General features: G+C 38.4%; 1 protein-coding gene and 1 pseudogene across 3 annotated transcripts in view; one reads left to right on the top strand and one right to left on the bottom strand.

Moving 5' to 3' along the window:
* SHH2 (DNA-BINDING TRANSCRIPTION FACTOR 2) overlaps positions 1-14,342 on the bottom strand; it is a 45,264-nt gene extending 30,922 nt beyond the window's left edge. The window contains exons 1-2 of one of the 3 annotated variants that reach the window (XM_010276866.3): positions 14,241-14,342; positions 13,984-14,067 (exon numbers count right to left, since the gene is read on the bottom strand). In XM_010276866.3, coding sequence (XP_010275168.1) covers positions 13,984-14,037 — 54 coding nt within the window. In that variant the 5' untranslated portion in view covers positions 14,038-14,067; positions 14,241-14,342. The other 2 variants (XM_010276865.2, XM_010276869.3) reach the window with 2 other exon arrangements.
* A 2,518-nt stretch (positions 14,343-16,860) lies between these two features.
* On the top strand, positions 16,861-22,937 carry LOC148802918 (F-box only protein 6-like; annotated as a pseudogene).
* The last annotated feature ends 383 nt before the right edge of the window (positions 22,938-23,320 follow it).

The raw sequence follows: 23,320 nt of genomic DNA, 5'->3' as shown, positions 1-23,320 counted from the left end.
ATAGGCTTTACTATCAGTCTCAGCCTCAGCCTCATCAAGTTTACATACAGTCCCATTCAAGTAACCTTCAAGTCATTGATCAAAAAATAAAAATAAAAATAACCTTCAAGTCCCTTTCCCTCAACATAAAAATCAAAATGGAACTTCCACATATTGTAGCTAATTCCATCAAATTTTACAGGGAGAAAATCAACCTTTTCAGCCTTCATAAACGAGCAAAAAAAATAACCCAGAATAGCAGTACTGATGTTGAAAAAGTACTCAAATTAGCAATGAACAAGGCAGAAACATAACTTCAGCTAAACGCAGTATTCTTCAGAAAAGTAAAATGAGGGTTGAGGCATGAAATACAAACAAATCCAAGGCAACTTCAATAGGAAACTTTAGAGAATAATAAAAAATCCTCCAATAAACACCATAGAATTAGGGCAGCACAAACTAGGGTTCCAATGACTGATAATCAAGAGAAGAAAATACCCTAGGGCAGCACAAAAACTAGGGTTCCAAGGACTAATAACAGTCGATTATGACAATAGTGTGATGCACCAACCTGAAATGAGAAGTTTTCCAGATCAGCTTGATGAGAGGACCTGATGTCTATTGAAGTTCCTCAGTCAGAAAAAGAAACCAAGTTCAAATACTGCTATTGTTGAGGGAGGAAGCAGCCAGACTGTTGAGACTCCTTAATCTGTGACTGTTCAAAACTGAACCACAAAGAGAAAAGTTGCTGCCACCCAGGAGAAATTAGTAAACAGTCGGAGGAAGAAAACATAACTGCTGTCACCCAGGAGAGAAGACCAGAACTCCTCCAAGACTTGTCAGTTTCTGCTGATTTTCTGAGAGAAAGAAGAAGGTTCTGCGCGACATAGCTGGTCAGAAATCCTTCCAAGCAGAAGCTTTCAAGAAGAACAAGGGTTAGAAGAGCCCTAACACTAGCCAAAACACCCTAAGCACAGAAACCCTAATATGCCCAACAAATGAGCAAGGAAAGTGCAGCCTGCTCTGATACCATGTCAACAGACCCATAGCAGAATATCTGGGGATGAAGAATTGATGATTCGACCCTACCCCAAGGGTCCTTTATATAGAAAGTGAAATTACAAAAATTACAGAGAGGCCCTTGTAGGGCAACACAATTTAGAGAATTTATAGAGAGGCACTTGCAGGGCTGAAGTGAAAATAATAATAAATAAGAAAACAATACAATGAGGACTACAATAAAATGGTACATCAGGGAGTTTCTTCACATGACAAACAGAATGTAGCTCCATATCACCTTATACTTCTTGCTTCCACTGAACCTGGGCCATGTAGAGAAAACTTCTGCAGCTGAAGCTGGGTGAAAGCCAGCAACCACAAACATGGCAGTAAACATTCTCCACATGAAACCAGAAAATTTGCATGAGATAAAAATATGACTGACATTTTTGCATAGACAGCACCTATTAGCCATATGGAATCCTCTTGATTTCAGATGATCAACTGTCAATAAGCTAGCCATTGCTATCAGCCATGCCAAAACCCCAACTCTTGGTGGAACCTGGTTTCCCCAAATACCTTTAATTTGATTTAAGTCTGTGTTGGACCTGATAAGAGCCATGTGTCATGATTTAACTGAGAATTTTCCATTTTTACATTGTTTCCACCAGAGCTCATTCCTCTGCTGATCTGAATTAGGGATGTTGATGAAGGGAATACAGTTCATAACTCTAGGTGACCTTTACAAGTAGTTGACGTTGTTCTCAATAGTCTAATTTCTAATGCCCTGAGTACCCCAGTTAACAAGCCTGCACTCCATAATTCACAGCCATTATGCTCTTGTCAACTTCAAGCATCCTCATTATGCCTCAAAAGCATGCAGGTCATGCATCTAACCATCATAAATTTTTGAAATCTTACATTAGGAACACTAAGGAAGATTCAAGGTGTAAGGGGTTCTCAGGATACATGATATTCACCTACAATATCAGCATCAGTGGATGATGTGACTTATTTGAGAGTGGAATTCATTCTGTACAATAAAACGGTAAGGTCATTACAAGCCTTTCCACTTCTTATCAGCAATGCATTTAGAACTTCAGAGCATTGCTTCCACCAATAGTGGCTTCAAAAATATAAGTCTGATTAGAACCCAAGAGTCAAGCCATTTCTCAAGGCACATTGAAAAAAAAAACAAGAAGGAAAAGTAGCCAGGGCCCCAGTTCTAACTTTTAACACTATCAGACTTCCACGGCTTTGCGGGGGAACAGAAAACTTTGTGAAGAACAGAGCTAAAACCAAAATTCGGATTTCAATAGGGGATTGGCTCCCTTAGGCACATCAAACACCTAAAAAGTAAAGTTGGTCTTAGCATTTCTCTTTCCCTAAAATAAATTTTGTCTGGAAGAGCTACTACAAGTAGGCCAATAAAACATGGGTTGAAATAGTGATAAATGATTTAACAGCCCATGACTTAACAATGGGTATGGGTGGGGTATGGTATTAGGCTAAACCCAACCTGCATATTGTTGGAAAACCTATGAATTTTATGTATTAGGTGTTGAGTTTAATAATATTTTGAATTTCTTTTTTTTATCAATAACAGAGATTTCATTAGATGATTAAGGAGTGATAATACATAGAAGGGGAGCTAAAATATCTTAACCCCCCACAACTGTCACTAAACACCCAAAATACAAGAGCAATTACAACTGAACCGCGAAAACAGAACTCCTATTCACCCCTTCCCTAGCTAAGCCATCTGCAAAAGAATTCACTTCTCTTTACCCATGTTCATCAAATTTGTATGTCCTTGGTCAGCCAGTTATATTTCCTCTTTTCATTTCAGTAGCTCCAAAGTCTTGAGTTGTCTTCTTTTAACCAGTTCACTACAGTCTCAGAGCCTCCTTCTATGATCAGCTTGTTTAAGTGCAGATCTTTAGCCCTTTGAACCCCTTCCAGAGCTGCTAAAATCTCAGCCCTCAATGAGTCTCCCACTCCAATTGGGCCAGAAAACATGGCTATCACATTCCCTTTTTCATCCCTCATAACTCCCCCTTATTCCGGAAGGCCCTTGGTTGCCCATGCTGCTGCCATCAAAACTCAGTTTGGTAAAACCAAGAGGTGGGGGCTCCAGCAGGAGCTTGAAACCTTCCTGCTGGACTCATTCTATAGGTGTTCGGCTCCCCCCAGCATCCTCACTATATTCTCCAGTGTGAACTCTCATTCCATAGGTGGAACAGTGGTCCTAACAGTTTTAACAAGAAGCTGCCTGAGAAATGCTCCATCTCATTACACAACGGCTTCCGGTTTTGAACTTGAACCAGCCCTCTTCGAAGTCAAAAGCTGTGAAGCCCCAATTTACTTCATCACCGACGAACAGAATCACCTTCCTGTCTGAGAATGGTTTTAAAGCTACCTCAGCTTCCAGTTCCAATTTATTTATTCACCGCTGTGTCTTAAAGTTTCCTCCAATCACTCTGCTCAACCTCAATCATCACCTTCTTCATCACACATGAACTTACAACCGCTCCAACCTGAAGAGCTGAGGTCTGCTTTTCCTTTTCCCCATCATTTACATCAACTGGTAACTGGCTCTGATTATGCTCGAGACTATCTTCTGAGTTTGGTTCTTGTTCTTTCTCTGAGTTCCTGTTTCCGGAGACAAGGAACTGTTGTAACTTGTAACTTATCTGCGAATGATATCCAACCCTGTATCTGCTTCCCTTCCAGTATGCATACCATCTGTTTCCCATCAGAAAAATATTCTGTAATGGTAATGAACCATCCTTTCCCATTACTCCTCAACTCAACTTCATACCTTTTTCCTTAAAACCTCCAAAAGAGTTTCTCCATCCTGCTGTCCTGATGGAGTTGAGTACTCCATAAATAAACCCTTTCAACCACAGCACAGCTTCCTCATGTAATAGAATCATCACCTTCCTATCCTCTCTGATTTTTAGCAAGTTTCTACCTCTGGCCCCTTCCAGTATGCATACCATCTGTTTCCCATCAGAAAAATATTCTGTAATGGTAATGAACCATCCTTTCCCATTACTCCTCAACTCAACTTCATACCTTTTTCCTTAAAACCTCCAAAAGAGTTTCTCCATCCTGCTGTCCTGATGGAGTTGAGTACTCCATAAATAAACCCTTTCAACCACAGCACAGCTTCCTCATGTAATAGAATCATCACCTTCCTATCCTCTCTGATTTTTAGCAAGTTTCTACCTCTGGCCCTTCCAAGTTCAAACAAGTTTTTTGCTTGGATGTTCAATTCAAACTTCCACCTGTTCACTGCCTAGAATGCTTAGTCACTTCGCCCTTTCTCCATCGCCCTTTTTCTTAGTGTTTTGACCACGTAATCTGTAGAACTTTCTGCAACACCATGTGAAGGATAATTGATAGTTTATGTGTTTTGCACAGGTCTTAATCAAATAATTGGAAATTTTGCTGTTTTTTCATATTATTTTACTTATTTATTACTTATATAAAACAATAAATAATAGGAAATTAGATGCAGGTTCTAAACCCAACCCGCCCTACCCTTGAATGCGGAGAGGGTAAAGTCAAGGAGGGTTTTGCATTTTCATGTGCGGGGAGGGTTTGGATTCTCAAAATCCAACCCACTACAAGTTTTGGGGGGGTACAGGTTGGGAGGTTTAGGGAGGCGGTAGGGTCTAGAATTTACAAAACCCTCCCTCCCCAAACCCGCCCCTGTTGCCATCCCTAGCCATAACCTGCCTCTTTCTAGGGGCAATCACCAAGGCCACTTATCAGAGCAGTATTTCCATGAACCAAGTTCCCTATTTCCAAACCTCCCTGTTCCCAAGATTTACAAACCATGCCCCATTTCACCAAGTGGCCCTTTCTATCCTCCCCCAGTTCCCATAGAAAATCCATCATAAATTTCTCTATCTTCCTCACCACCTTTGTCAGGATACAATAGCCAAACAGCTTTAATCCTTCAACTAAAGCCAAAAGTTCAGCCCTTAATGGGTACCTTGACCCACCAGGCCTGGATAACTTAGAATTATATTGCCACCAGTGATTTAAAGGGCACGCCTAGACGCACAGGCAAGGCACATTTTAGGGTATGTGCTACGCCTAGGTCCTTGGCCAGCCCTTTCAAAAGGCGCACGAGGCATGCGCCTAGGCATGCTTCTTTTGAAAATTTCACGCTTTTTGCTTTTTTCGAACCTAGCAACTGGCCCCCAAACCCCCATGCCACACCACACTCCGAGAATCCCCTATTTGCTAATGTTATTCATTCATCCTACTAAAATATCTTCTTAAAAAGCAATTAAAATTATAAAATTGTGGGAAGTAAGAGTTAAACACCCTAACATGGACTTGTTTGGGCTTGCCTCAAGGGGCATGGAACAAAGGCAGCTCGTAAAATCAGGAATGTAATATGTCTTACATCACGTTAGCTACTTGAAGTAACGCAATCGAGGAAAAAAGAGATTGTGGGTTTTACATGCTTGAAAATGTTTTATATGTTTAATTTTATTTTTAAATTTTCATTTGAATATGCTTTAAATGTTTTGTTTATGGATTTTAATTTTAGATAATAGGCTTTTTAAAACATTTATTTTAAAATTTAAGTTTGTATTTTTTTATTAATATTATGTTTAATATATTTTTGCATTTTTTGAATTTTCTGACTTTTTTATTTTTAGCTTTTTTTTTGTATTTTTGCGCCTTGCTTGAAAAAGGCGCATGCCTCGCCTTCCTTGGGCACAAATTGGTCCCTGCACCTTTTTTGCGCCTTGCACTTTTAAAACACTGATTGCCACAACAATCTCAATGTATTGGACATCAGTTAATTCTCAATGTTATAGACCTATCACCAACTAGGTTAAACTAATTGTAATAAACTAAAGCATAAAAAATCTGTCCTAGTTTCAAAAGTAAAACGGAAAAGGAAAAACAATTAAAACTAGGGAGGACATCTATGAAACTGAAACTCCTAATGTATTATACATCAGTTCAATTCTCAATGCTACAAAATAGGGAGGACATCTATGAAACTGAAATTGGTCCCTGCACCTTTTTTGCACCTTGCGCTTTTAAAACACTGATTGCCACAACAATCTCAATGTATTGGACATCAGTTAATTCTCAATGTTATAGACCTATCACCAACTAGGTTAAACTAATTGTAATAAACTAAAGCATAAAAAATCTGTCCTAGTTTCAAAAGTAAAACGGAAAAGGAAAAACAATTAAAACTAGGGAGGACATCTATGAAACTGAAATTCCTAATGTATTAGACATCAGTTCAATTCTCAATGTTACAAACCTGTTTGAGTTACAGAGCAATTCAATGGTAAACACATAAGATAAAAATAGGGTTGTCTGAGACTTGAAGGATCATATCCCAAAAGCGGAATAAGTCACTGACATATTCAGCAAAATAGTAGCTGCCAATTTCATCAATAGCATGGTTAGAGAGCCTAAGAGTCATAGGTGTTCATGAGACTCTCATACAATTGCAGAGAATTAAACACAGAATCGAAGAGTCTATATTAGTTACCTTTTTTTTATCAGTAAAGGTAGATTTTATTAAACTTGGGGTTACAAATCTTTGGGTAAGTTACTCGCAACCATAGAATAATAATCAAATACAACTAGAACTGCAGCCCCCAAACCCAGCCTTACAATTTAGCCCAGAATAATTGCTGCCTATTTTCCCCCTGTTTAGCTAAAAGCATCTGCCATGCCATTTGCAGTTCTTCTCACCCATTTAAAAGTAACATTTAATTCCCTTGTGAAGCTTTCAATTTTCCTGATCCTATGCCTGTAAACCCAAGGATTTTGGCTGTGAAACTTTGTCCAGGAAATAATCACTTGAGAGTCCTTTCTTTTAAGCAGTTGCACGAGTGATGCACTTACATTGCAGAAATTCAGTCCCATACAACTCCTTTCTTTTAACTCTCTTTTTCTCCTTTCTTTTTATTTACATATTAAAGAGTGGTTACAGTTTTTATGAGTTTCAGGGCAAATTTTCATTACCAATTTGAGTCCAAAGTTACTGAAACAAGTATTCCTTGTAATCCAAAGAAATTCCAGGATATGTTCTCTTTGAGATGCATTACCCACTTTTATGAGGGAAACTCCATATGTAATTATGTATATACAACAAAGTTAAACTTTGACAGGAATTTGATCAGAATCCCAGGTCCATGGAGAACAATTGGTGCTTTGGGGGTTAGAAAATGGCAAGTGATACATGATTTCTCTGGCCCAACTGGTGAGTTTAACACAAACAAGGATAAAACTACAGCTGTCTTTTGCATAATACAATAGGACAAGGAAAATGATGCATCAAATCCTTTCCTGAGTATCTTGGACCCTCCAATGTTGGAGATACCATAGAAGAGTTTACCATTGAAGGGCAGGGAGACTGTTCTTTTTACCGAGCCTAACATCAATATTTCTTTGTCTTCTCTTTGGTATTGGTTGGAAAATGTGTTTATGGGAGACCTTCCCTGGTGGAGCCTTAGGATTTGGATTCGTGAAGCCTTTACCATTAAAAAAAATGAAGAATAAAAGAGAAGGATTTCATTAAACGCAAAACAAAGTACAACGAGAAAGTGATAAGGAATCACCCAAGAGAAGAACAAAAGATCAAACCTACAAATCAAACTGCAAAACCACACACCCCCAATACAAGAACCATTCAAAACATCATCATTCCAAAAAAAAAAAAAAAACAAAACAAACCTTCAACTAAAAAAAACTCAGACCACAAGCACCTTAATCCTCCCCTTCGAACACTTCCTCCTGCCTTAAATCATCCTCATTCCAGTTTTCTCCACCTTCTCCTGCTAAGAGATACCTTGCCCTCTCTTCCCTCATTCTTTGCAAATACAACAACTTTTCTACCACAGTCCTCTCCTCCCCAGAAAACAAACCGAGCCCCTTACCCACCTCAACATTTCTGTTAGGGAGGTCTTCAATGGGCATACTTCCTTGCCTTAACGGCTTATCAAATAGAAACAAAGCCTGTGTACCTCCTTCTCAAAGTTGAGCCTATCCTCCTTCCTTCTCAGAATTGATAGCCCCTGCCAGCTTTTTTGTTTACAAAGAAACTTGATCCCCCGCACAGCTTGTCTCAGACACCGGCACCTTTGGCTTCCTTCCTCTTCTCCTAAATATCCTTTTGTACCTGTTTGTAGGCCCTGCCCCCACAACACCATCCCTCAACTGCGAAAACGCCTTAGTAACATGCACAATATGAGAGAAACTTGAGCCTCGAGGATTCTTAACATCCATGTCAACATCGACTCTATTAGCAATCTCCTCAATCTTAACCACCTTCCTTCTACGGCCCAAGTCAACTCCTATCCTACCAATCATCACTTCCTCGACTTCGGCTAGAGATAGACATGAATCAAATGCCCGAGTCTGATGTTCAACCTCCAAGTTCTCCACAGATCCTTTTCAACCACTTTATTAGTAACCTCAAACCTGCCCGCCTGCTCTTTTCTCCAAACCAGCCATCACATCACCTGAAAGAATCCATGTGCCATTATCCAAAGACATGTCCAAGTTGCAAACCTCCACCTGAGCCGACCCCCTTTCCTCTGTTCTTATTTATTTTTGAAGAAAGAAATTTTTTGTTATAAGAAAAAGAGGTACAAGTTAAGAGGTGAGAAGATGGCACCTTACCAATACAAAACAACTAAGGACCAGAAAAGACAAAATGTTCACTATTACAGTTCTGAATTTCAAGAACATTCATAAAAATTCTCCCCCAAGTCTGATCTGCTAATTTGTTCAAATTCAGGGAGCACCAAAACACAATCCGACACAAATTGCCCAACCAAGGCCACCAGTAGCTCAATGTTTTTAGACTTGTTTTCAAACAATCTCCTGTTCCTTTCATTCCAGATAACCCAATACACAGCAAATGGGATACAACTACAAACTATCCTTGCTTTCCTGCTTACATTGAACCTTGGCCATGAAGAGAACAATTCAGCTAATGTCCTTGGCTGGAAAACACTAATCCCAAAAAGGATAGAATATAATTTCCGTAAAAAAATTGCAAACTTGCATGAGTAGAACAAGAAGCAAATGGACTCCCCTCTCCTGAACAGCAAAGGTAACAGTAGCTTGCCAAGTTGAAACCCCTTCTTTTTCAAGTGGTTCGAAGTTAGAATACTGTCCAAGGCTACCAACGATGTAAAAGCTTCCACTCTAGGAGGAACCAGATTACCCCAAACTGCTTCTACCTGACCTGAATCCAGCTGATCTTTGACTAAATCCAGATAGAAAGACTTCACTATAAACTTTCCATCCCTACACTCTTTCCACCATAGACCATCCCTTGAAGAAGCTGAAACCTCTATTTGTTGTATCTTTTCTAGTAGAAGAATTCTTTCCTCTCTTCTTCCACTCTTACACCTTCATCCCTCTCACCCGATTAAGTCACTAGGCCCCTCACCTCCCCCCCTCCTGCCCTTCCTCAACGTCCCCCTCTCCCCCAAACTCTCCAGAATTTTCCAAACTAAGAAAAATTGACCTGCTTCACCCTTTCGTAGTCATTCCCTCCACTTAAAGTTTCTTGGGCTTGAATCGCTTGACTGGAGCCAACCTTCTTTAGTTCTCCATATACCACTGTTCCCTGGGTATTCGCCTCCATCGATACAGCTTCACCTTTCCTCCCTCACCACCATCCACCAATCACTCAAGCCACTGGACTTCCTTTAGTACTTAAGAAGCCATTGTCAGCCTTCTGACCTCTTGTTCTCATCCCAAACACTTCCTGGTCCCCTTTCTTGTTTCATGTTCTGAAATAGATTCCAGGATTAGAGCTCGGCTGCGAGTCTATTGTTGTGCCTGTTTGGATCAACTTTCCTATGCTTTCTATTAATCTATACAACAAAATGCTTTTAAAATCCACTGCACAGGTTGTAGGACAAGTGCTGAAGCTAGATAATGCCAAGGTTTGCATAGAGCAGGATTTGTTAAAGGAATTCTCTTCACGTGTTTGGATTGGGATGGTAAAAGAGATAAAGAGGATTTTTGGGAAAAGATCAAATAAGAGAACCTGCCTCTCTACAGCACCTATTGCTCAAGGTTCAAATTTTCGTCATGCTTTTTTTATCAATAAAAATTATGTCACTTTTCAGCCTGTATCAGCCGATACATATCGTACCAGTGGGCCATAGATACATAAAACAGGGTTGTTTTGGGGTTTTGTCCTTTTTCAAGGGTAAATCGGCCTAAGACCTATCTCCTGTCATGGTTTTCAAAAAAAAACAAAAAACAAAAAAAAGGTAGTGCAAGGTTCAAAGTACTGGTACACCTCTTGCATCATATTAGGGTGTATCGATACTTTGGACCTTGCTATTGCTATAAGCATGGACATGAAAAGGCAGATTGCAGGCTGAATTGAAGAAAAAGGATTCAAAGGATCAGAAAGATCCAAAGGAGAAATTAAAGGTTGTAGAGGACGAAATAAAGGAAAAAAGGAATGAAGTGAAAGAGGCCTCAAAGTAGAGCAAAGGGAATCTGCTAAAGATGAAATAGGCGTTCATGAAATAGGGAGGGAATCCCTCATTGGAGTTACCATTGATTCAGCAAAGAAGATTGTCAAGAAGGTTATCGAGAACAAGTCTGAAGCGGCAACAAATACAACAAACGGGGATTGCCAAATAGTTGAAGAAGTTACCCCTTCAGCAACTGATCAACCAATTAGGGATGTAAACATCAGGATTTATCTTTGCAAGTCCCTATGCAATGGAACAAGAGGATGGAGGTAATGGTATTCGACAAAATGCCAATATGGAATGCTGTCAAGCAATGGTTGGGATGCAGGCTGTTTGCACAGAGCTACTTTGGCTGCTCCCTGGAAGGCCATCCATGGCATTCTTCCTTTGTTCCTTCCTCACATCAGGTATGATTGGTTTTGGGTCAAAAAATCAGATTTTGGGAGGACATTTGGATTGGGGATTCCCGGTTCCCCCTGTCCGAAGTGTTCCCTTCCCTTTTTGCTCTTTCCAGTCTTAAAGGAAAACCCATTAGCGATTTTATTAGCTCTTCCTCTTCACCTACAAACTTGAATTGGAATCTAGGTTTTGTTGGAAATCTGAGAGAATCTGTACTGTCTAGTGTCTCGTCTCCACTTTGATTAACTTGTTGAATGCAGTGGTGTTGGGGGACAGTGGCTCAGACTCTAGAGTTTGGGCACTTAATCAATCTGGGTCCTTCTCTTGAAAATCCTTCTTGAACTCTCTTGTTGCCACATCCTCCTCTCATTCTTTCCCTGTCAAGGAGATTTGGCTTCGCCTTTTTCCTCCTAAAGTCGGTGTTTTCTGTTGGGAAGTGTTCCATGGCTCTGTCAATACCTGTGATTTGCTTCAAAGAAAAAGGCCAAATTGGTGCTTGTCCCCAAATTGGTGCTCCTTATGTAATCTAGATGGTGGGATTGCTTTTAATCGTTTAATTTCCTGTCCCTTTGCTAACTTCATTTGGGAATGGTTTTCGTCTGTGTTTGGTTGTAGATGGATTCCTCCTGCTAATTTGGAAAGCCTGTTTAGGTCTCACTCCTTCAGGTGTTCTAAAAGGAGAGGCAGAATCATGGGAAGATGCACTAGAGCAACAGTTGTTTGGACAATTTGGGAAGAAATAAATTTGAGGATCTTTGATGACAAAGAAAGAAGCAAAGAAGTTGTAATTGAAGTGATAACTCGAAGGGTGGCGCATTGGATGAAAACACTAAATTTATTTGTTGATTTTAAGACAAAAGACTTTTTCAGGTCTTGGGGAACAATTGCAAACATTGCAACTAGGAAAACTATTGTGATTGCATCATGGTCCCCTCTGGATGTTAGGTGGAAGAAACTAAATTTTGATGGGAAATGTTTTGGAAATCCAGGGCCATCGGCATTGGTGGGGTAATAAGGGTTGAGGATGGAAATATGCTAGCCATGTTCTCGGGTCCTATTCAGCAAGGTGATGATGTAATGAGCTCAAGAATGAAGGCAGCAGTGTTTGGTGTTGAAAAATCCAAAGAAATGGGGATTGATAGGTTGGTTGTTGAAGGGGGCTAAAAAAACTATGGTAAACTGGCTAAAGAAAGGGGAGGGAATAATTTGGCAGTTAAGGAATGAGTTAAGGCACTTCAAACATTCCTCTAGGTAGTAGAATGCCTAGAGGAATGTTTTAAAACACGGAGACATGACGTGAGGCATTCCACTACCTAGAGGCGTGAGGCATAGTTCAAAACGTAAGAGGCATTCCCATGGTTTTCTTCTTTTTCTTTCCCTTCTCTTTCCTTTCCTTTTTTTTTCTTTTTTTCTTTCTTTTCCTTTTTTTGTCTTTTTATGTGAGGTGTTCATGAGGTGCATGAGGCATACACCTCTAGCACACCTCATGAAAAAAGCATATGAGGCATACACCTCTTGCACCTGAAGTGTACGCCTCAGAAACTCTCTTAATCTATTTAAAGGGATAGAAGAGCTCGGGGTAGACCAAAAGGTATATGGGTAAAAGTAGTAAAAAAAGATTTAAGCACTAATATTTAATAGTTATATCTTTAAATAGATTAAAAAGAAATTTCTATAAAACAGTTGTGAGGCCAGCTATGTTGTATGGAGCAGACGTTGGGAAGCCAAGAAATAACATGTCTAGAAAATGAATGTGGCAAAAATGTGAATGCTAAGATGGATGAGTGGAAAAACAAGAAAGGATAGGATTAGGAATGAAGTTATCAGTAGGAACCTAGGAGTAGCTCCAAATCCAATAGGTGATAAAATAAGAGAGAGTAGACTAAGATGGTTTGGACTTTGGAGACGGAGACATGCATAGAAGACCACCAACTACGCCAGCTAAAAGAAGTGATTCGTTACACATTGAAAGGGACAGAAGAGCTCGGGCTAGACCAAAAGGTATATGGGTAGAAGTAGTAAGAAAAGATTTAAGCACTAATATGTAACAGTTATAATTTTAAATAGAACGGATTAGCAAAACAGGATTCATGTAGCCAACCCCATATAGTTGGGATAAGGCATGGATGATGATGTGCCCAAGATTTCTTTTTCTTTACCCTTTAGTTTTCTTTTTCTTTTCCTTACAAATGTGCCCAAAATATTTACTCTCCCGTGACCCCACCCCTTGCTTAAGTATTTTTGTCTAGCAATGATTTAGGAGAAAAGTCCCTTGAGAAAATTAAAAGAAAACCGGTAGTTATGGGGATAAACCATAAGATTCATGAATTCGACCATATATTCAACAAATTATCAATTGATACTTTTCAGAAAAGGATTCAGTTATATGATTTCAATCAAAAAACCTTGGAATATGTGATTTGAATGATTGAATCATGAATGTTATCATAGATCCAAAGATTTTAACCACTATGGTCATATCAAAAATACCAAAACCTCAGAAAAGAGCAACTCAAAACCAGCAAATCCAGGAAAAAAAAAAAAAACAGAAATGAGGACAAAAAAGAAGAAAGTCATCAGATGACAATGAGTCCACAATGACTTAGTCCTACAAAATGGCATAACCATAGCTCCAGTAAAGGCGCCCACTTAAATTTTTCAAACTTCACCCAACTCTAATAACGAAAACATGAATCAGTATAACGGTTAACTCTCCTTCATTTTCATTTTCTTCTTTCCTTCATTTTCCTTCTCCGCTTTTTAGTTTAGTTGGCGTGATGCTGGCAATATGAATCCACCAGGCTATTACCTCTCTTGTTCTCTCTGTAAGACTCCTTTGTTCTATTAAAATTAGTTTTAGGGGGAGAGAGAGAAATTAAATGGGGAAGGTGAGTAGAGGCAGCGCATACAACCTTCAAACATAGACCTAAATAACCTCAAGCCCAAAGTACAACAAAGCAGCCGGATGATCAAAATAAACAGTTATTACTAAAAGTACCAAAATTTTAATCTGAAAACACAGCAACCCATCTGGGATTTTCGATGTTACGATAAGAACCAAGCCCCACAAAAGAGGAAGAAAACAAGCATAAGAAATCCTTACTTCCTTCGGTGTAAAACGAAAAGCCGGGGCTCCGCTCTGTGGAGGTCGACCCATCAGATCTCTTAACGCTTCCTTGGGAAAAATCTGTACAAATTCCTTTATCAATTTCTGTCTGTTTCAAAACGCAGCAACTTAATGGGCATACGATGTTTGAGAAAATTACAGGCAGAGAAAGCTATCACAGTCGATGCGTCAAATGGCACTAAACTCTGTTAAGTAAGAAGAGAGAAGGGGAGAGAAGAGGCGAAAAGGGTGACCTTCTTAGCTTATGGGCTTATGGTGGGCCTCCTAGTCGTATCCGCCCGTCTCACGAGCTCGAACCTTTTGTCTCCAGAGGACGGCTTACGCGATTTTACTGTCGCACGCGAGTTTTTGTAACGTTGGCCATTATTATTTTGATGGTTCCGTTGAGATTTTTGACAATCATAAAAAGCTCCTCTGACGTTTCTTTTTCATAAAAATCTCCTTATAAGTTTGAAAAAACTTTAGTTACCTCCCTTCTATTATACAGACAATGTACAATGTTGGCCTGATGCATTGAAGTCCTTATGATGGACATTTACTTTTACCCCTATTACATGAGAGATTTTTGTAATTTTTTTTTATATTACATGAGAGATTTTTGTAGTTTTTTTTTTATATTACATGAGAGGTTTTTGTTAAAAAAAAAAAACCTTTAAGAGAGGTCATTATGATTGTCATAAACGTTTTACCCCTATCACTAATATGTAGCTACTACCACTTTGAATAAGGTGCTGCACAACGGAGGTAGCTCATCCCTCATCCCTCATCCTCTTAACCCCTTCCCCCCTCCAACCCAACCCTGACACGGCAGGGGGATTTAATCTCAAATCTCTACTACAAGAAGTCAAAGAGTCAACCAATTAAGCCACAATTAGTTGGTGAAAAAGGTGAGCCCAATTCTCCAACATTTTCCTTGTTTTCTTTTGCTTTTAGGTAAATTACAAATTATCACCCTTGTTTTCTTTTCATCTGGATTAATTTTTGTGGCAAATAGAAGTTCTAGAGGCTAAAGTGCCACTACCCCCAAAGTAGAAGGTGGTAATTTTTAATTTACCCTTTCTTTTTGGGGAAACACCTCACACTTATGAGTAACATGTACATTAGGAATAGAGGTGTAAAGTGGGCCATGCCAGGCCGGCATGCCATAGCCCGTGGGTGGCCCACGCAAAGTGTGGAACATGCCACCCTCTCTGGTAAAAATTTTGGGGGTTGGCCCAGCGCGGCCCACGACCCAGGCCCGTGTCGTGCCGTGTTGTGCCTCGGGCCAGGCTAACCCATGGGCCGAGCCTTGGGCCAGGTCAAGCCGTGCATCGGGCCAAATCTATTTATTTAAAAAAGTTGATAAAAAAACAAAATTTTAATTTTATATGAATTTTGTGCATAAAATTGCTTATATATGCAATAATTAAATAAATTAGTATAATAAATTTAAAATATATATATATATATTTATTTATTTATTTTATTAATATATTGTATACTATATATTATTATATAATTATAATTTATATAATATTATATAATTATATATAAAAATATATAAATACATATAAAATATATATATATATGGGTAGTGTCGGGCCGTGATGGGCCGAGCTGCAAGCTAGGTCGTGCCGGCCTGTGGTCTACGAGCAGCACGGCCCGCTTGGTCATGTCGGGCCATGGACCTAAAACCCCAGGCCTAGCACGGCCCACATGGTCATGCCGAGCCAGTCCAAATTCATGCTAGGCCGCGAGCGGCACAGCCCGATTTACACCTCTAAGTAGGAACATTATGCAACATGAAATGAAATTAATTGTTTCTCATGACAAAAAAACAATTAAAAACATTTGCTTGGTTGTGTATGTGTTTTTTTTTTTCTTTTTATTTTGGTTTTCAAATTGGAGCCACAAAGGCAAAAGCATGTTCTTGAATTTTTTGTTTCAAAACCATGTTTTCACGAAGATATCTAATATCATGTTCCATAAATCATATAATTCCTATACTTCAAAATTTGTCTTTGTTTTCAAAACCATTATTTAAATGGTTCCAAAAACATATATTGTTTTTTAAAACAAAACCAACTTGTTTTGGCCTTTCAAAATCAGAGTCCAAGAACTTTTTTCGTTGATTTGGCAATTAAAAAAGAGTGTTCATGTTGTAGAGTCCAAGAACCCATATTACCATTAAGGCATTATCATATATAATTTAAAATACCAACTTTACCTTATGCTTGTTGACCCCATGTTTTGATGATAGCAAATTCATTGAGAATACTAATGGCATGATTAAGTGTGCAATAAGCTTTATTAAACTTCTTTGTGCTAAAAATATATGCTACTAAAGATGATAAAATGAAATCTTTGCTAACTACCCGAGCTTCATGATCTCTACACCATTACCACATCTCTCCAATTGAGGAAGCTCTAAGTAATTCAAGCATATTAAGGCTATTTAGGAACTTAAATGATTTTGGAGTTGCTCAAAGGTCATCTGCTAAAACAACTCATTAAGAAAAAAAAACTACATCAAGTTGTGTTTAAATTGTGTTTATCTTTTAGGATCTTGATGTAATCTATTGTATATGATGCACTTTTTTGATTGTCAACAAGATTAAACTCATTATAGGCAAATTTAGAGACCAGTGGTTAGCAAAGGTTTGGTTTCTAAGCTTTTTCTAAACTTAAACAAGTGATTGTAATCGGAAAAAAAAATAAATATATATATATATATTTTTTTGAAAACTAATGGAAGAGATCCCAAATATTTAGAATAAGAATTTTTTAGGTTTCTAAGTGTTGGGTTGTCTGTTAGGCAAGATTACCGAGCTTCATAGAGTATTTGACTACTTAGAAATGTATAGTCGATTAACTATGACAGTTGAGGCAAGTTTATCGCAACTATGAGACATTGTCGACTACCCCAAAATATATAGTCGCTTAATTGTAACAATTGAGGCATAAAATTCTAAGACTACGATATGTAATCAACTAAAACAAAAAGGCATAATCTATTAATTGTAGTCAAGGCATGAAAATGCCATGTCTAAAAAGACTAGTTGACTACCCAAAAAAACACAATTGGCTTTGTATAGCTGTTTTTCAAAGAGAGCAATTTATTAAGAGTTGTTTTTGAAGAGATCTTTGGACTTCAATAGTTTGAGAGGTGAGTAAAACTAAGAATCCTTTGGACCTGTACAATCTCACCCATCTATTGTAAATCCCTTCTGTGAACTAAGCACCTATACAGAAACTCTTGCAATTGAGTTAGTTTATACTTGTAATTGTTACATTTGCCTACTTAAAGATCTCTCTTGTTGTAAACTTGTTATTATACTATAAAAGAAATATCTATAAGTAGGTAGGTGTTCAAAGCTTTTAAACACCATCAAAGTCTTATCGGCACCTTTTGTTAAGCCCAACTACAAGGTCATGCACCCAAAAAGGTGTTAGACAGTTTTGTATGCCCTTAGCTTCAATCAGAATGATGTACTTTATGAGTTTATTGTAAATGAATAAAAGTACATATTTGATTCATGTTCCCTTGGTATGTTTCTGTGTAATACCCTTAAATTGGACACTTAATGAGACTCGTGTTAGTTTAGAATGTTCACAGCTAGTGGGTCGGTCTGGGGAGATCTATCCTGACAAGGCTGACATTATGGTGCCACCAAGTCGGTTGGGGTGGCCTGTCTCAGCTGCCAGGGTGAGACCCTAGGCACATACAGTGTAGGATTAATTGAATCTTTGAACTGGACCAGATTTTTAGTATTGCCCTGGACCTTGGAGATTGATGGGCAAAACTGGAAAGTTACACCCGACCCCTAGACTCGATTATGATACTGCACTAGGTGTTGGATTGGGTGTCTTTGATATACCAATCAGTGAGATCCTTAGCGGGGGTCAAAACCTAGGTATGTTGGGACAGTCTAAGAATTCATCTGAGTGGGTGATCATAGTGACAGGATCAGCCCCTTTGTCGGACAAAGGTAATGATCGGGGATGCACTCTCACTGATGGAAACCAAGACTGTCGGCAGCCGATTTCAACCGTTGAGATTTGTTTTTACAAAATATATTTATACATATATATATGCTATGGTTTCGAAATGATTTGCAAAAAGGTTTTAATTCCCGGGATCCATATAAGTAGAGAGTGCAACACTGTTCCTTGCAGCCGAGGGAGAGGTCCTCTCTTGTCAGGCAGTGTATGATCATTATGGGCTAAGAGGTTAAGTGTAAGACCATTGAGGATAATACCTGATGGGCTAATCTTGCATCTACCCACAGTCCCTGAGTGTTACAAGGTGGCTTGGCCCAGGGACCACTTAGGGTAAGTGTTGGACCCATAGAGCTCATTTGATGGATTTCAGGGGGTGCACTGTCCTTAACAGTGTATTCGGCCAGGCCTTGTAACAAAGGCTGGGCTGAACCCATGTGGCTGATGTGTAGATCAATGCTTGGGTCCCACGCCATACAAGGAAGCCCAACTGGGCAGTAGTTAGGAAGGTTAAGTGAGCACATAAGATTAATGGGCCTAAAGCCCATTTCGAAATAGGCTATTTTATTAGTTAATAATGGGGCGAATTCTGAGATGGATTAGCAGATAGGATAGGGTCAAGACCCTATCCACTCATAGAGTCCAGATCTGAATGTGATTCAGATCTAGAAACCTCCTAATGAGATTAAGAGAAAGCTAATCTAATCTGCAGATAAGATAAGGGTTTACCCCTATCACCTAAAGAGAGGTCTTATCCAAATATGATTTGGATAAGCAGCTTCTAATTGGATTAGGAACTGATCTTTTAGGTTAACAAAAGAAAAAGGGGGTGGCAGCCTTGAGAGACACACATTCAGATCCTCTTTAGTGCTGAAATCAGAGAAGAAAGAATTAAGCAACCCTGCAGAATTCTTTCTTGCCGCCTCTCTGTTCTTGCCGCCCTGTTTGCCAATTCGATCTCTAGTTGTGGGAGAAGTCAAGATTCGATCTTGGCATCAGTGCTTTGAGAAAGAATTGATAGGAAGTTCTGCTCACATGTCATCCTGTTGATTCTTACGAATGACAGAGTTCTTGGAGAAGAACACTGCTGATTCTACTTCATCCTGCACTGTGCCATCTTCAGTGGGAACAGTCTTTGAATCCTTCCTTGGGCGTGAACACTTTCGTTGGGGGATACTATTTCTCCGTATCAAGTATAATCCTCTCCTACTCCTTTTGGTTCAGATCTGGTTCAATTTATGGTTAAGAATGATCCTTGAAAATATGATTTTCTAAATACAGAATGTGATTCCCAATTGAAGGGAGAGAATTTTTTTTTTTTGAAATTCGCCCCTTATTCTGCAATCTTTGAGCGTCCATACGATGGATCTCTCATTCCTTCAAAAGGCCTATTGGTTAGGTCTTTTTAGCACCCATAAAAGCCAATTGGAATTTCTTAGTGGTGGTTTGAGGTAGAGGATGTGCGGAAAGTTGGTTGAACCTCTATAAAAATCTTATGTGCCATGTGTGTGTTTATTTTCTTCAAGTTTTACAGTTTGTTTATTTGCTAACTTTGCTAACATCATCAAATAACTTTAATAACTTGAATCTTTGTGATTTTACAAACATTTATCTTATTTTGTTTTTCTTTCTTTATATCTACAAGATATAAGATCTCTTTAGTGCAACTACTAAGCTACTAACCCTACTAAATTTTATTAACTTTAATAACTCTATGGTTCAATAGCTTCGGCTTCATTTGCTAACTTCTTCCAACTGCTAACCATTTACTTCTAACTGCTTTGTTTCTACTTTTACATTTACAATTGTCTACTTTCGCTACACATTTATCATTCAACTGTATTTACTTTTCTATAGTTAGATCTGTCCTTGAGGTTTTGATAGCAATTTAACAAACTACATGAATCTCGAGTCTATTATACTTTGATAGTTGGTCGTTATCATAGCTATCATATCTTGTAGTTGGTCCATTTCTCAGCTACCTATTAGAAGTTGGTCCTCTCTCTCCAGCTACCATTTCAGGCACACACCACTGGTGTAGATACCATTTACTTTTGTTCTATTACTTTAAATTGCCCATTTAAATTTCTACAATTATTTACTTTTAGTATTTATATTTATCAGTTTGTTTGTTGTACCACTAACCTCATAGTAGGCTACAATATTTATTTGATTCATATACTTTCAGTTGTTATCATCTTGTTAACAGTTACTTATTCTTATTGTTTATGTCTATTTAACTGCTAATTCTTGCAACTCCTGCTATCATTTTGTTCATTTGTTTTGTAGTTGCAACTCTTGTTTCAACAATTATGTTAATCATTGAAAGTAACATCTTGATTAATTGTTAAACTAATTAACAAACTAAGCCTTTATTCCGCTACATCTTGGATTTGATTATCAAGAAGGCTTAGCTTTTAGTTTTAGAGGAAGAGTTGGCTTGACTTGTTAATAGTCAAAGAATTTTTAAAGATCTACCTAATTCACCCCCTTTTGGGTAAGGCCATTGGTCCCAACAACTTTCAAAAGAGTAATTCTCTCTACTTTTCTATTAGAAGTAAGGTAAAAAGGCTAAAGTGAAATAAAGAGAAGGAAACCTAATTCTTTTGTGGGTATTTAGTAAATATATATCTAAATGAAGATGGTTAAAGGTAAACCTAGGTTTTGAAAATTTTTAATGGTAAATTTTTTATTACCACCCTATACTTGGGGTAGTGATAGTTTCTCCCTAAACTTTTATTTGCACAAAACCCCCTTAAACTTTCAGACTCCAATATGTCACCTTACCATTAATTGGATTAGTTGAAGAAGTTAATTTACTAAAATGCCCTTTCAAGATTCATATTAACAAAAAGATAACATTTCAAAATGACAAAAATGGATAGGACAAAGCACATTATCTCTTTCTAACCCACTTTGGATGAGAAAGAAAAAACAAACATAAATAAAGAGTCTATACAAATATGCTAGAGAAAAAGAAAATGGTCCCACAAATTAAAGAAATGATAGTTTTGGGATTTAGAAATGTTTAACAAACACAAGGTAGTCACATGAGAATCTTTTTGGAATTAGTGGACAGAATGCTAATGGAGGAGCAAAATATTGGAATCTAAAAGTTTGGGATCTTCATCGCAAATGAAAGTTTAAGGAACTAAATGTCACTACCCCACAGTATAAGGTGATAGTTTTAATTTGCTCAAAATTTAATGCATTATATAAGCATTTTCTGTCTACAAAGCTAACATAAGGGAGGTATTTGTTCCTTTTTCAAAACTATTAGGGAGGTTATCGTTAGATTCATAAAGCAAGGGAGGCTTATAAGATTGTAAAAAAACTCAAGGAAATGTTTACAATTTTCCCTTTTAAATAAAAATATCCAATATGGTAAGGTTTCTTAAAATTACTACACACTTACCACAAACTATTGATAATTACAAATATTATCACTTATATACTTAATAATCACACTTTTAATTTTGTCAACCATATGATGCCCTCAAACTACTTTAAGGGCCAATCAAAAGATCAAAAGCAAAGAAAAGAATCTCTATAGGGACCAAATTGCTCTTTTTGATATATTATTTGGACATTTTAAATTGATAATTACATCTTCAATTTACATGTACTTGTTTACGGGACATTTAGCCCAAGCAAATGACATTAAAGCCAACTAGGATGAAGCTTTTAGACTTCTTTTGGATTTTGGTATCATAGATTAAACATGAAAGAATGGGGTGACATTGGCAATATAAAAACTATGTATGGTTGGCATTTGGAAATATATAAAATTGAATACATTTGGTATTTGAAAATAGGGTAAATTTCTTCAAATTACCCTTATAGTTTAGCTAATTGATCAAGTGTACCTTTACTGTTCGAAAATTGACTAACGCTACCATTACTGTTTCTGACAATTGACTAATACTTACCTTATCGATAACGTTCCATCACAAACCATTCAAATGTGCATCATGTGACTATTATAACTTTCAAAAATACCCAACTTACCCTTGTTATAACTTCGGCACTGGTATCTGCATTAATGCTCTGTTTCTTGTCCTCCCTTGAAGCTCCGGCCATGCCAACTTCCGTGGTTCCTTGCCGTTCATTCGTGCAATCGAAGTCTCTCCTACTACATTCACAACCCAGCTCTTGATCGGTGGCACTTTCTCCCTCTCTACAGACCCGCCATCTCATCTCCCCTCCAATTAGAATTGTGCAACCTGTTCACTAGATGTCACAGACTTCTTCCCACCTTAAACACCCAACACACCAGCCCAACTATGGGCGTGATTGGGGTGGATAAGATTGGAGATGATGCTCTCTCCTCCTACAGAGTTTACGTCGCCGGAGGCATGTCGACGACAACCTGTGGGGGTACTACATATAAACCCACGATGGAAATGTATGACTCATGAGCTGATAAATGGTAGAGTCTTGGATGGATGCAGATTGAATTTGCGGTGAGGCTGACAATTTGGACCCCAAATGAGAGTGCATACTCTGATGGGTTTCTGTATTGAATGACATCTACCCATGCCTATGGCGTGATGGGCTTCGAGGTGAGCACTGGTTTGTGGAAGGAGGTGAAGGTGCCGAAGGCCGATCGATTGGAGTTTGCAGCTCTAGTGAGGTGAAAGGGAAGGCTAGCGCTTGTTGGGGGAGACTGTGAGGGACAAGCTTGCATATGGGAGCTTGGAGCTGGAGATGAATGGGTGTTGGTGGAAATGGTGCCAACGGAATTGGGAAAGAGGTTTCTTGGGGGCAAAGGAAACTGGTTTAGCACTAAGTGTGTGGGGATTGATGAGGCTGTATACTTGTATAGGGATCTTGAGTCTGAATTGTTGGTTTGGAGAGAAGCTGAAGAAAAGAGTAGATGGGAATGGGTAAGGGATAGCGTTAATCAATTTTCAAACAGTAAGGATATACTTAGTCAATTCACTAAATCATAAGGGTAGTTTAAGAAATTTACTCTTAATATATGTAAAACATTAAGGGTAGTTATGCCATTGCACACTTGACATCATGGCTGCTTCATTTTAAATTTTGGCTAGTGGGATAATTATAAATTTAGAAACATGGGGTATGTATCCGTTATTATTAGAATAGAGAGGCCATTTGTAGTTTGATTGCCCAACCAAATGGAGGACTTGTTCTTTTATATGGTTAGAAAAAGTGTGGTTCATCCCAAAACATATGGTCTCTAGGTTGTGGTGTAGTGTGTTTCCAAAACATGCCGCTATAAAATAATGTATTATGTATTGTGGCGTGTTCTTAATAGAATATGTTAGTATCACTTGCGGGGACCCATGCGATGCACGAGCTTTGTTAAGCC

Source organism: Nelumbo nucifera, chromosome 1 (assembly GCF_055504915.1).
Source record: "Nelumbo nucifera cultivar China Antique chromosome 1, China Antique-T2T, whole genome shotgun sequence".
Taxonomy (NCBI): Eukaryota; Viridiplantae; Streptophyta; class Magnoliopsida; order Proteales; family Nelumbonaceae; genus Nelumbo; species Nelumbo nucifera.
Note: the sequence above shows the minus strand (reverse complement) of the source record. Positions and strands in the feature narration are given on the sequence as shown.